At 40.1% G+C, this 14,374-nt stretch overlaps 1 protein-coding gene and 1 long non-coding RNA gene across 2 annotated transcripts in view; both read right to left on the bottom strand.

Annotated features, from left to right (window-relative positions):
• Window positions 1-14,374, bottom strand: part of LOC144631397 (uncharacterized) — a 130,749-nt gene that overhangs the window by 36,062 nt on the left and 80,313 nt on the right. The gene's annotated exons all lie outside the window — the stretch shown is intronic.
• LOC144636187 (tetratricopeptide repeat protein 28-like) lies at window positions 3,657-7,997 on the bottom strand. Its single transcript, XM_078495352.1, has 4 exons — window positions 7,973-7,997; window positions 6,201-7,655; window positions 5,228-6,116; window positions 3,657-4,487 (listed from the first exon to the last, which is right to left on the bottom strand). Exons 1-4 carry the CDS (start codon window positions 7,995-7,997, stop codon window positions 4,454-4,456), a joined length of 2,403 nt encoding a protein of 800 aa, XP_078351478.1. The 3' UTR covers window positions 3,657-4,453.

Here is a 14,374-nt window from a genome sequence, read left to right as displayed (position 1 = left end):
ATCAAAGGCCTTTGTTCCTTCTGCTAGTTAATTGTCCAGGCCTTGCATACACTTTCTTACAGAAGCACCGCAGCTCTCAGAGATCACTTTGAGCAAGGTGCTTTTCCCAAGTGGCTTGAATCCCGTCTCCTGGCACTAATGAAGGTACTGATCTACTAGACGAGATGGAATCAATAGCCTGATCACGTTAGGAATTTCCATACTTTCACCAGACGTTAGCCGCAGTGTTCTCCTTCCAAACGGCAAATCTTGAATTACATTTTGACCGGTGATAAATTCAATAAAGTGCTCGACTTGACCTGGATCAATCCGCTGTCTCAGTATCGTATTCTTTTTTCCAATCTGTGATGCAAGTGCCTCTGCTCCGTACTGGATTCCATGTCGGCGAGCCTCAGTGAAACGTCTTTGAGAAAGATCTGGTATCAGCTTCTGTAGATCGTTAAATGAGAGCTTATCCGCTATGACGCTTAGGATGTTTTTTCGCGTACTGGAATGAGTAGCCTGCTTGTAACTTTCTATGAGTGCGGACAACAGTGATGATTCTGCTCTGGGTTCGTTGTATCGATCATTGATGCCTGGTGACGCCTTTAAAGCACTCCATAACAACCCTGCATCATTAGGCGCAATTACTTCGAGCACACTGCTTACGACGTCTTCCATCTTCGATATGTAATACTTTTGAGTTTTGGGTGTGGCCTCTACCCATCCTACATGGAGAGTCCTGGTTATCGGGCTGTGGCCCTCTATAGTCAGTAGCTTGTTTACAGCTTCTAGTTTCTCTAAACTTCTTTGTCGACTGTTGCCAAAAAGGACTTCATCGTCACTATCATCACTAGCATCATCTTCTATGCCAACCATACTCCAGGAAAGATCGAGCTTCTTGGGTGTGGTAGATAGTGCACTGACTGCATGAAGTCTTTGAATGCAGGCGGTTTTACTTGGGCGGTCAACGGGACTCTAAAAAACGGAAATGTCCAAACGTTAAGATAAATAGGCAAGCCCTTTGAAAGCTTATGATTTGAATTATTTTTATAAAATCTAGCAATTGTGTATTGCAATCCCTGCGTTTTAATTGGTTAACAGGCAATGGTATATGAGCTCATACACCATTGACCACAAATGTAGTAGCCGATGAGTGTAAACGAAAACAGCTGGGGAGCTCAAATATTGCAATTCTTTGGGTGCTTTTAATAAAACAATTATTCCACTCGCGCTTATTGGATATGAGATCGTTGTAGCCAACTCGGCGCTACGCGCCTTGTTGGCTATCTACCATCTCAAATCCAACGCGCGCTCGTGGAATAATTGTTAAGTATATACTCACTGGTAATTACCTGTGAAAGTTCTGACTGTTTGCATGCGGCAAGAAGCCTCCTGCACTCTCTACAGACAGCTGCAACATATAACAGAAAAGAATGTAACTCAAAAAAATCGTCTTTAACACTTTAGTATAAGTGATTCTTTCCACATTTTTAAATGTACTTCTAGGTCCTAATCTACGAGAATTACGTTTTCATGTATTTGGCAATGTAAATTACTCTCCCACACTAAGGGTTTGTTAAAGAGGGTAGAAAGCATTCCACAACTGCTATATTTTGTGCAGTTCCTAAACCTCAAAGAAGCTTTCGTTTTTCTCCTCAAGGTCGTAACTGCTATAATTACTTGACCGTAAACCGCCGGATAAATACGAATGTACCCGCAAACTAACACTCACACTTCCCTGCATGTGTTACGTTCCCGCGAGGGTGGGGGTGGGGTGTGTGTGTGTTTGTGGGGGGGGGGGGGTCTTTGCTCGGAAGAAGCACCTGTACGAACGAACGAACAAATGCGGAATTAATAAATCAATGAATGAGCAAAGCAACCAACAACGGACGAACGAATGAATCAAAGAATGAATAACAAAACGAACGAACGAAAGGGTGAATAAACAAAATGTAAATGAAAGAGTTGGGAATGAATCAAAGAATAAACGAGGGAATAAAAGAACGAACGAACCAACGAACGAAACAACGAATAAAAAAAAAGTAATCGAAAGAGTGATAACCCTCATAGAACAAAGTTAATTAATTTAATTTAATTTTGGTTTTGTCTGTTATCATACCAGATCCTACGGGAATTAGCTTTCCTGTCGTCTCCATGATGTATATGGATTGCTGTTTGACCAGACCACGGTCCCCTCTTACTGCACTTTTGTGGTTCGCCAGTTCAGGTGGTACTTGACAATATTTACCTCGGCCTCTCCAGTAAATATTCCGGCGGTGATTAAATATTCCAACTTCGTTATTTCTGATGTGTACCCTTGCGCCCAGATTAGTGACAGATCGGAACATGCACTAAATTATATCACTTATGTCGAACAACAAATGAACAAGTAAAAACAAATCCAGAAACAATTTAAAGGTTGTGCAACATTTAAGTGGATTTATAAGGTTACGGTTAAAGACATCAAACCAAACAAAACAGAAAACCAAAAGTTACATTTTGAAAGTATATCCGGTCAGCAGTCTTGCTACTCTCATTTTCGGTGTACAATTCCTTGTCAACAAAAAGTCCTTCGCTTCACTATCAACGCGTACATTTCGATTTTAGCAAAGCATGTTCGACTGGATTATTTCCAGGCACGTATTTACCGAGTACTGTTACCACGAAGCGTGTATTTGACTCTCTGGATGGACAGTATAATGAATTTTGGTACTCGGCCGGCGATATAAACCAGGGAAGTGTGAAATGGCGAACTCTTGTTTATCAAGCATGCAGATTATAATGTATCATCAGTTGTGGTCTAAAAGCAGGGAAAAATGGATTTTAATGTGGCAAACTGTTAGATTTGGCCTTTTGCTGGTAGCTGTGCCTAATTTGGTCAAGAAAATGGAGGGAGCGGAGGCGAAACACTTGCGACAAGTCGTCCTGAAGAAATTGCCAAAACTTACTAGGTAGGCTTTTGTATTAATTTAGATTTCACCAAATTCGCGAGCCCAAAACCGTATTAGCCATATTTAAGTAAAATACCAGGTGAAAGAAAATATTTTAAAGTTGACTTCATCTTTATTACGCCATTTTAGGCGAAATAGTGCGGCCCTCAAAATGGCCAATCTTACAACTTTTTTCAACTCATCTTACAATCTTACAACGCCCATGGCGAAAATATAACTTTCCCCAAAAATATGTTAGGATATTTAGAAACTACAATAACCGTTTTCATTCTGCTGTTAATTTGGTTTCAAGAAATTGAGTACTTTGTGAGAAATTGCGAAATTGGTCGTGCTTGGTTTTCCCACTTGTCAAAATGGCCGACAGACACTATGATAAAGTGACAGTTTTTTCCTTGTTCATAAATCGCAAAATAATTTCACGATAATTTTTATAAACTAAAAGAATGACTCTACTTCGTGCCGGGATTTCATTTGATTTGGTTCACACTTATTAGAGAACTAGACTCGTATATTTTTATATTTTGAGAGTGAAATTCTAGCTCAAAACATGAACCTGAGGCTTGCGTGACTAAGTGCGGTTACCATGGCAACAATAGATATGTCAATCAAAATATGCTCGTTTTTGTTCATCCCCGAAGGTAACCTACCTCCACACAAAAAATGAAGGGGTGTTTCAATATTTCATTTCCAAGTTTGATTCACTTTCTCAAATAAGTGTTCTTAATACATTTGACAAAAAATAAAAATATCTTTAATGGGGCACGTTTCAAAGAGTATTGAGTATTGTTAATGGTAATCTCAATAATGATCATTGCTGTGAGGTGTCATTATAACTTCAAGAGAATAACTAAATAAGAAGTCTTCTTCAACAGGCAACGACACTATTGACTTGAAAATGATGTTTAAATCATCGAAACGTCGTCGTAAACGTAAATGTTGCTCCAATTTTTATTCTTTATGACTATATACTGATGTAATCTATGTACACTGAAAACTACATATTTCGCCTTCACTACACAATTTCACACAACTGATTAATAGCATTGAAAAGTATGTCTTAAAATTCGAGTAAAACAAAATGACACGTAAGACATGCAATGGCGTTTTTCCGGGTTGTCACAGCTTTGCACTGTTTCAAAACGAGTTATCGGGCAACAGTTATCGGGCAACAGTTTTCATATTCAGCATATTGAAATGAGTTGGCTTTTAATGAAAAAAAAACGTGCATTTGTTTGATTGAAACTCATTTCCGTATGAAAATTTTTCAAGGAGACTCAGAAGAGACCATTTCCCAGTCGCCTTTCGCCTCCGAGTTGAAACGAGTCTTTGTGCGAACAATTCAGACACAAATGAATTTCACATGCGCGTTCATTTTCATGCAAATGACACTCATTTCGTATGAAAGAAATATTCGTTTTGAAACAGATATAAAAGGAAACCTGACAACGCCTATTGGCCTATTAACAAATGCTTTGCTATTTACATTCATTTGTACAAAGTTCCTCATCTCAATGCTTGCTTCATGCAGGCTCTGGCTCGAGCTCTTCTGCTTTCCTAAAACAAGAAAAAGACCAGTTATGAGTGAGTTTTGAGTCATGAGTCATTTCAGTCAGTTCCTAGCTTTTTGCGAAGTGGAACACGACACCACATCTCTGTCACCAGTACTAGTTTCATTAAATGTCGGTGGTCGCCTGTATTTAGGTCCCCAATCACCCTTCTTCACACGGGCACGGTACCCGAGTACGTCTCTCGCTGGGCACTGATGTGAACACACTATTTTTTCAAGTACCCACTCCAAAAGTGGATGTGCTTGGGTACTTTGATTACTTTTTACTGTTGGGTACTATTTTTGCTGGTGCTTTATAGGTACCGGTGCTCTAGCACTAATTGTGAACACGGCCAGCCATTTACACCGCCTTTTAAAAATTGACATAATTTTTTATAGTAACACTTGCATGACACAAGTAAAACATAATATTGAAGTAAAAACGAAATAATTAAATCTTTAGGCTGATTTTTACCAAAATCACAGGAATAAATGAAACTATTTTCCGCGAATAAGAAAAAAGATACCTGTGCGGCATAAAAAGCTCCTAACCACACAAATTCACTCGGTTCTAACAGCAACGGGTCAACGGTTTGAATACATTCACGTGCAATTAAGTAGACAAAAAACATATTGTTACAACTGCAACCTAACCATGTTCCAAAAAATTTAATTTTGATCTAACTTGCACAGCATATTTACTTTTGTTAAACACGCAAACATAAGTTGTTCTTTCTGTTATACCTACTTTAATTTTTCAGTGTCAAATGTCACGTTATCTCCAATCAGCATAAACGGTGCCCACTCGGAAACCTTAGCAAAGCCGTTACCTCTCATCCACTTCATGGCCTCGTGAAGAGACTCACTGGCGCTTTCCCCACGAACAAGGTGCTCGTAGAAACGTTTCATGAACTGCTCTGTTGCTAGATCATCTAAGGCCCACAGTGCCACCAGTACTGAACGTGCACCGGATCCTAAGAACGCCCGGGCGATTCCAACCACTCCCTCCGCTCGAATCTGTCCACGTCCACTGTGACAACAGCTAAGAACTACAAGCTTAGCTCGCAGTCGAACTTGTGAAATGTCGGACATTGTCAAGAGGTAGTCTTCTTCTTGTGGAATTGCAGTAGCAGTGCACAAGGGCGAGAGAGCAATTTCTCCTCTTTCAGCATCGCCATGTGCAGCAAAATGTATCAGACTCGCTGAATGTATCATCTGAAGTACCGCCTGCTTGGTTGCGCTCTTTCCTGACAAAGGCTGAACTCCCAGCAGTTCTCCAATCATCTTCGCTTCCTTTCTTGCACAAGGTAATGGTGGGAAGGTTATACCACGACCCTTGAAAAGCACCTCACCAACCGCAGGATCACCCACTATCAGTGCACCAGTCTGACTGTGATAGTCTGCTGGACTGTCCTGAATGAGCTTGAGAGTCGTCAACGAAGGAACGATGCGGATCCTGAAAGTCTCTGATAAATACTTTCCGCCTTCATCAGTTAATGCTGCAAATGGAACTTGGAAGAAAGAGCGATCAGGAACAATGATGATTTCAGACTCATCAAGTAAGTCAGCCACTGGAGCGATGATCAATTTGTATAACAAGTAAAGACTGCGCTCAGGAACTTGAATCTCGTCATCGTCTTTTTCCCGAGAAAATTTCGGCACCGGTTCCACGCCGTTTAAAGATCGATCTTCACAGTCCTGCTGGGATAAAATACCTAAACTGCAGAAGCTTTTGGCCAAAAAATCTTCCAAACTGCCAACTGATCCAGCATCAGAGATGATTTTATTTGCTGGCATTTTTCGAAAATGGATGACTCCGCTTGTCTTGACAATCCACAAAAATACATCTTGATCAACATAATAAATGTACAGACAAACGCGGTTGCTATTTTTCTTCATAATATCCTCAATACCAATCCATGATTGCGGATTAGCTGAGATTTGCCTTTCAACAGAGTACTGAGTCGCCATCAAGTCAGCTAGGGCTCTAGCCCGTACAAACTCTAAAACATAAAGAGCATTGTTAGGATTCCCAGCTGAACAGAGGAATACACAAAGAATCTCGTGTGGAAAATCGTAAACGTGTAGTAGTGTTATTTTGAATTGATCATTGTCTCTCAGAAAACCACGCAAATCTTCGTTTTTTTGAGCACTCAGACAGAGATAGTGAGAAACTTCATGGAACTTCTTTTGGGATAACTTAACCCCTGCAAGATTATAACAACATATGAATTCCTGGCGGGCGTCTCCAATATCTTGACTAATTAAAAGTGCCTTCTTCAGATAACCTTCGGCCATGGCGTATTCACCAAGAGAATAAAACAAAACCCCAAGGTTTCCGTAAGCTGCCATTTCTCCTTTTCTGTTGCCAATTTTAATGGTAATCGCTAGTGATTTTTCGAGATGTTTTTTAGCTTTGTCATATTCACCAAGAGAATGAAACACAGCTCCTAGGTTTCCGTAATCTCTTGCTTCTCCTACTCTGTCACCAATTTCAATTTTGATAGCAAGTGCTTTCTCGAGATATTCTTCAGCTTTGTCATATTCACCAAGAGATTGAAACATATATCCTAAGTTTCCGTAAATTGCTGATTCTCCTTCTCTGTGACCAGTTCCACTTATGATAGCAAGTGCTTTCTCGTGATATTCTTTAGCTTTGTCAAATTCACCAATAGCTTGAAACACAGTTCCTAGGTTTTCATAATTCTTTCCTTCTCCTTGCCTGTCACCAATTTCAATACTGATTGCCAGTGATTTCTCAATATATTCTTTAGCTTTGTCATATTCAACAAGAGAAAAAAACACAGTCCCTAGGATCAGGTAACCAGCTGCTTCTCCTGCTCTGTCCTTTATGTTGGTTGTTCCACTACACTCGCGGTAAAGGTCAAGAAGTTTTCTGCCGTATTTTTTTGCATTTGTGTAATCAGAGATGTCAGAATATAGCTTTGCCATTATAATGTAGATCGGGCCGTAAAATGATTTCCCTAATGGACGTCTTAATAACTTTTCTGCCCCCTGTGCCTTAGTATTTAGTAAAATCAAACATTCGTTGTATAACTCAAAGCCTTTGAGTGTTCGACCAGTGTTGAGAAGGAAAAGAGAAAATGATACGCCGATACAGATGGCCTGTGCAACGTCTTCTGGCAAGTCATTCATGACGTCCTCCTCTATGAGCCCTGTAAAAAATAGTTAATTAACATTAATTTGTATTGTTACAGAATAATAAAATTGCTGGAAATTGTTACCGTTTAGAAAAAACCACCTTAATCTTTGTTGACAAAATCTTAAGCTTGAAAATATCAGCGCTAATATAACAAATAAAAGTCCAAAAATTACAACTACATAATTCAACAATAGGACAAAGCTGTAACAACAACCAGCATCACAAACATCACATATTTTAATACCCATGATAAACAAAAATAGCGCCTTATAAGTTAAATGAAAATAACGGTTCGAAAAAGGTGGAACTCGTCACCAATAGACGACTCACACTGAATGGTCAAGAGTTTCTGCATCTCTATGCATTGTATTGTATCGTCTTGTTTCGATAGTAAGTTACGGAAAATCCACAAGCTATCCATATTTCGGTCACCGCCACTCTTCGACTAACGTTCGTTGTTATTCTGAAATAAGGTTCTAACCTTACTTCCTCTGCGATTTAACCATGAAGTCTGAACACTTCTACAATATTCATCGGATCAGAAACTGCAGAAAGTATCTTTTTCACAGCAGTCAACAGTCAACTGAGACTCTCGTCCATGCATTCATAACAAGTGGCCTTGATTACCGCAATGGTCCTTTATTTGGACTACCAGATTGCTTGTTCAATAAACTGCAACGAGCACAGAATGCCTGCGCCAGACTGATTTCAGTTTAAAGAAAAGAAATTTTCCCATGTAACGCCACTTATTTATAAACTACTGGTTATCGTTTCGATACAGAATCGAGTTTAAAATACTTTTAATTACTTTTAAGATTCTTAATTTTTAGCATCTTCTTATTTATCATCCCTTATTTCTCTTAGGCCCCCATCCAAATATAATCTTAGGAATTTTAGCGATAAACTTTTACTTAGTTTTCCGCGTTTTAAATCAAAAGCTACTCTTGGTGACCGTAGAAACATCGGCTATACAGTATATGCAGAGCTATCAGTCCCGAACAGCTTACGATCAGAAAAGTCAAAAATAAAACTAGTAATAATTGGAACTTTTAGGGGAGTGCGTTCGGTATGGTGGGGTGATAAAGGGGGGAGGCAGGGAAGGCTGGGCATGGGGGTGGGAGGTATGATATTATGTTTTCATATTCTGTTGATATTTGAGGTCTGTTTGTGATGTGCAAACTACAATGAAAAGTCCATACAGAAAATGTATGACATTGCTCAAGCTGATGAAACCTGATCTGCATGTTATTGTACCAACCTATAAGCGTAAGAGAACAATAAAGCCATTTGATTGTGCCAAGCGAAGTGGCTAAAGGTCTTTAATGAATCCATATAGAGTACTAACAATGTATATCTAGAAGATACTATGGATAATGTTTGTATAGTTATTTGTAACATTTACTTACAGTAACAAAAGACCATTAAACTGAAATGTAGCCATTCCAAACATTTTGATACCAGTCCATTAGTAACAGCTTTTTGTTTCCTTACAATCATAGAATACAATAGATGTGTTGAAAGAAAGTTTTTGCGTTGTAAAGTAACTCAACAGTAATTTAAAATGGCTCAACAGCTTGAAAATAGTCTGCATTCATTTTGGGTCATCCCAATAAAATGTTTCGTTTCCCATCGCCCGACCGACCCATTTTTTCGAAAAGTAAAGAAAAAATCCAGATTCACTAGTCAAAGAAGCAAGTACTTTAAGGTGACTCGATCGAAATAAATGACGTGCTGTATGCCTGTCAAAAATGGCTAATAACTTCACCATTTCTGACTCGATTTCCTTCAAACGTTCGCATTTTACTCGAAATTTATCGAAGAATAATACGCACGTCAATATGTCGATGTAATTATCGTGAGTTTTGTGCGATGTTAACTTTATTGAACACACCTATTTGGATAAAACTGCTATTTACAGAAAACTGAGCGCTAGGATTTCGTTTAAACTACTGCAATTAGCTCATTATAACATCTTATTATGACTCTCCAAGTTTCCGAGAAATCGTCGGAACAGAAACCTCGATACAATTTGATCATCAAAAAGTTAATCTCAGGGGCGGATCCAGGGGAGGTGGATTGGGTGGCTAGCCACCCCCCTTGATCCACCAGAAAAAATGAAAATAAACATATTAAAATAGAAAATAAGGACAATGTCCATCCACCTTTCACAGTCAAGTTAAGAAAGGCCATTTTCCAAAAATAGGAGATTTTCGACAGCCTGTTTTACGAACTTCTGGCTTAATGTAACAAAACATGTGTGTATAATTTGAAAAAATTAGATTCCTCTTAACTTTCAAGAGTTAATCCATTAGATTATCCAGTTGTTTTAGCCTTGCTGGAATGATTTTCTTCTCCATTTACATCTTTTTTAGCGAGTGTTTGTACCGGTTTTTTCTCATTGAAGCGATTTCACAAACAAGCAAAGTCGCCAATGTTGTCCCCAGGCCACTTTGCAAAGGGCAAAAAGTTTTCACGCACGTGGGTGAGCAAAAAACGCATATCTGTTCTTTCCTGTAAGTTCGTGACCTGTCAACTTTAAATTTCAATCACTGTTCATTTCATAAGAACTAGACTTTTTCTCGGAAATATAACTCAAGGTAAGTTGAAGAAAGAATATTTTGCCAAATTTTCAAGGAAAAACAGTGGTTTAATAACTTAATTGAAAGCTGTATAAAGCTGCTCAGAATCACGGAAATCACGTCTAAGAGGCTTCAAGTTTTCAAAATTTTCTGAGGGGGCATGCTCCCAGACCCTCCTAGGGGGATGGAGCCTTCGGCTCCATTAAATATATGGGCCTCACATCCAAAATCATTTGCACTCCCACTTTCAAAAAACTGCCTAAAAGCCCAACCCCCCCCCCCCAAAAAAAAAAAATATTGGTAAACAGCCACCCCCCTTTGAAAAATCCTGGATCCGCCCCTGAGTTTGTGAGCGAAAAAGAAACGAGCTAGCGCGGACTCCTGGCGCGGAATGAGTTCATGAGAATATTATGTATTCAAGATTTGCCTCCCTATATTTCACATCACACCTTCCCCCTCTTCTCATCCCTGCACCCTCCCCCACTGTTGCCCTTACCCTCCTTTATCCGCAAAAGAACCTGTAACACAAGTAAGCGCTCCGTTTCACTCCTTATTAATTAAGAGGGTCCTGAAAGAGGGGAGCCGCGGGGGCGCAAAATCCCATTTTCCCGTCCAAATTTTTCCCAAATCCCATTTCCCATTTTATTGTTTTCCTTATTTTCCAATTCCCAGTCCCTGTACAGCACTATTGTTTTATGTTTGTGATTCCCAGTCCTAGTGTCCCAAACTCCCTTTTCCCAGTGAGAATTTGTCCAAATCTCATTTTACAGTTTACCCCTTCAGTCCCCTCTCTTAATATTTGTCGTTAGAGTTAAAATTGAAAAATGTAAACAAACTTAGCTGACGAATAAATGACAGACTATACAATGACTATATATAACCTGAACGTTTTGTCGCTCATGCAAAAATTTGGGGATACGCTTCTAAAATAGCAGTCAGCTAATTTGACGTCAATGATTCCCGTGGTGCTGGTCGTAAATGGATCGAATCCCGTTTGACCTTTTTTTTACTTTGAAGCTGCAAAGATCCTCTTTTCGGTCAGCTATGATTTCTTAATAAGTACTAAAGCAAGAACACATGTAGTAAAACCGCAAGAAAACCAAGTAGTCTCTGACCTCTTGGTGATCATGAGGTGTTCGCTACATTGTAAACTCCCTCCGCTGGCGAACTGAATTAGTACAAAACGACTTGAGTACGGAACGGCTGTTTATGAAAGAGAGTTTATTGCAATTTGGTGGAAGCCTCTTAGAACATGAACGAGCGCAAATTTTATCTGCAACACATCAGTTCAAATGAGGAAATAGAAGACATCGACGCATAACATTTTGGTTTCGGAAATTTTATTTTTGATTTATTTTAAATGAGAAACCACACCTCGCTTTCATGATACTTTGTTTTTAAATTAGTTATTTCATTTATTTTATTTATTACTGTTTATATAGAGAACATTGTATAGGTTTTAAGTAATTTACATATTTATTTATGTATTTATGTATCTATTTACTTATTTATTTATTTATTTATTTACAAAAAAGCTTCATTTTTAAACATTATTATTATAACAAGATAAAAAAATTATTGGAAGAGGAGAATGAGGAACCGAAAAAATATACTTTTGTACTTCTCATGGAGTAAAACTAAACTTGAGCCAGGATCGCAAGAAATTGAGTTGATTACATCTTTCCAAGTGTAACGAGCATCATAGATTGTGGAGGCAATGCAGCTCATATTGCTGCATAAGTGTAGAAAATATAAAACACCAAATTAACATTCATTCTTCGTGCCAAAATCATTTGTGCTAAATTTAAACCATCGTTCGTGCCAAATGTAGTCTATCCTGGGCTGGCTGGGTTCATGTACTAAATAACGGGCTGGAAGTCTTCTCGGCGAACCGAGCCAGCCCGGTTCATGTAAGCAGGCCCTAAACGCAATCGGTGCCAAGCGGGGAAAACATGCAACAGGCGCCAAGCACGGGAAAACATGCAACCGACGCCAAGCACGGAAAAACATGCAACCGGCGCCAAGCACGGGAAAACATGCAACCGGCACCAAGCACGGGAAAACATGCAACCGGCACCAAGCGCGGGAAAACATGCAACCGGCGTCAAGCGCGGGAAAACATGCAACCGGCGCCAAGCGCGGGAAAACATGCAACCGGCGCCAAGCACGGGAAAACATGCAACCAGCACCAAGCACGGGAAAACATGCAACCAGCACCAAGCACGGGAAAACATGCAACCGGCACCAAGCGCGGGAAAACATGCAACCGGCACCAAGCACGGGAAAACATGCAACCGGCGCCAAGCGCGGGAAAACATGCAACCGGCACCAAGCGCGGGAAAACATGCAACCGGCACCAAGCACGGGAAAACATGCAACTGGCGCCAAGCGCGGGAAAACATGCAACCAGCACCAAGCACGGGAAAACATGCAACCGGCGCCAAGCGCGGGAAAACATGCAACCGGCACCAAGCACGGGAAAACATGCAACCGGCACCAAGCACGGGAAAACATGCAACCGGCACCAAGCGCGGGAAAACATTCAACCGGCACCAAGCACGGGAAAACATGCAACCGGCACCAAGCGCGGGAAAACATGCAACCGGCACCAAGCACGGGAAAACATGCAACCAGCACCAAGCACGGGAAAACATGCAACCGGCACCAAGCACGGGAAAACATGCAACCGGCACCAAGCACGGGAAAACATGCAACCGGCGCCAAGCGCGGGAAAACATGCAACCGGCGCCAAGCACGGGAAAACATGCAACCAGCACCAAGCACGGGAAAACATGCAACCGGCGCCAAGCGCGAGAAAACATGCAACCGGCGCCAAGCGCGGGAAAACATGCAACCGACGCCAAGCGCGAGAAAACGCGCGCAAACGTAGTCAGTTCTAGTCACGATTGGTCTTGGTTTTGCTTCTGATTGGAAATATCAGCAAGATTGCACTAATTGGTTAGGGCACGTTGCGCGAGTTGTTTAAATCAGTTACAAAGCTAAGCGCTTAGCTTTCCAAAATCGATCGATAATCGCTCTAGCTTTGCACGGTAAGATTGTCCGCGATCAGTGAGCGATTCGTGAGTTTGCTTAAATCGCACTGCTTCTGTGTATCATTGTTCATAGGAAAGTGACTCTTGTGTTGGCCTCAGTAGCAAATGAATGCTTAGGATTATCGTCATCTTGTCTGACTTTCAAACAATCGGAGAGGGACTGGCAAAGAAGATCGAAGTGTAGAATGCGTAATATGTAAAAATAAAATAAAAAAAACATTACATGAAAACAAAACCACTTTTATTAAAGAAGACCGTTTGTTACATCTGACAAATTGAACGCAGTGAACCAGTTTTGCCTGCAGGGAATTAACTGTTCTGTGTTTTATAAAATTACCTCTTGACTAATAACTTGCAAATAATTTCTGACCCCACTCTTCTTAAATTCAAACTGCCTTTTTTTACTAGTACAAAGGGTCAGTTTGTTTTATAAATGAATAGTACAGTCCTACAGTGGATTGCATGTTTTGTGAACTTGGTTACACGTGACTAAACTCTTTTTTGACCCGCGCTTTAGGGCTATATAAACGTTTATACATTTGACAAAAAATAAAAATAACTGTCGTGGGGTACGTTTCGAAAAGTTTCGAGAATTGTTTATGAAAATCTCAATAACGATCATTCCTGTGAGGTGTCATAACTTCAACAGGCAACGACACTATTATATTGACTTGGAAATGATGTTTAAATCATCGAAACGTCGTCGTAAACGGCGAAGTGAATCACGGCGATTCGTCTCGGGGAATATTCGCCGAGATTCACTGAGCCTGAGGCGAATAATTGTTTTAGTCTAATTTTCAGAGGTGAATATCAAGAACTATAAAATAAAGAACTAAAACACGGAACCAACAAACACAAGTGCTGGCTTGAATACTTGTTAACAAGTTTAATTCATCGATTGTAAATCAGAATTTACACTTAAGAAGAAGCTTCCCCCCCAAACAGCCCAGCTTCCCCCCCCAAAAAAAATTTGTGATAATTTATACAGTACATAGATAAATCAATATATCATTCAGGTCAGTGTACATGAAGTGAGCATTCCATGTCCCAGGACACTATATGACAAGGAACATGGAGTACTGTTAAAACAAGGCTCCGCA

This window comes from Oculina patagonica, chromosome 1, assembly GCF_052425735.1.
Source record: "Oculina patagonica isolate OP01 chromosome 1, crgOcupat, whole genome shotgun sequence".
NCBI classification, from domain to species: Eukaryota; Metazoa; Cnidaria; class Anthozoa; order Scleractinia; family Oculinidae; genus Oculina; species Oculina patagonica.
This window is presented reverse-complemented; position numbering and strand designations above follow the sequence as displayed.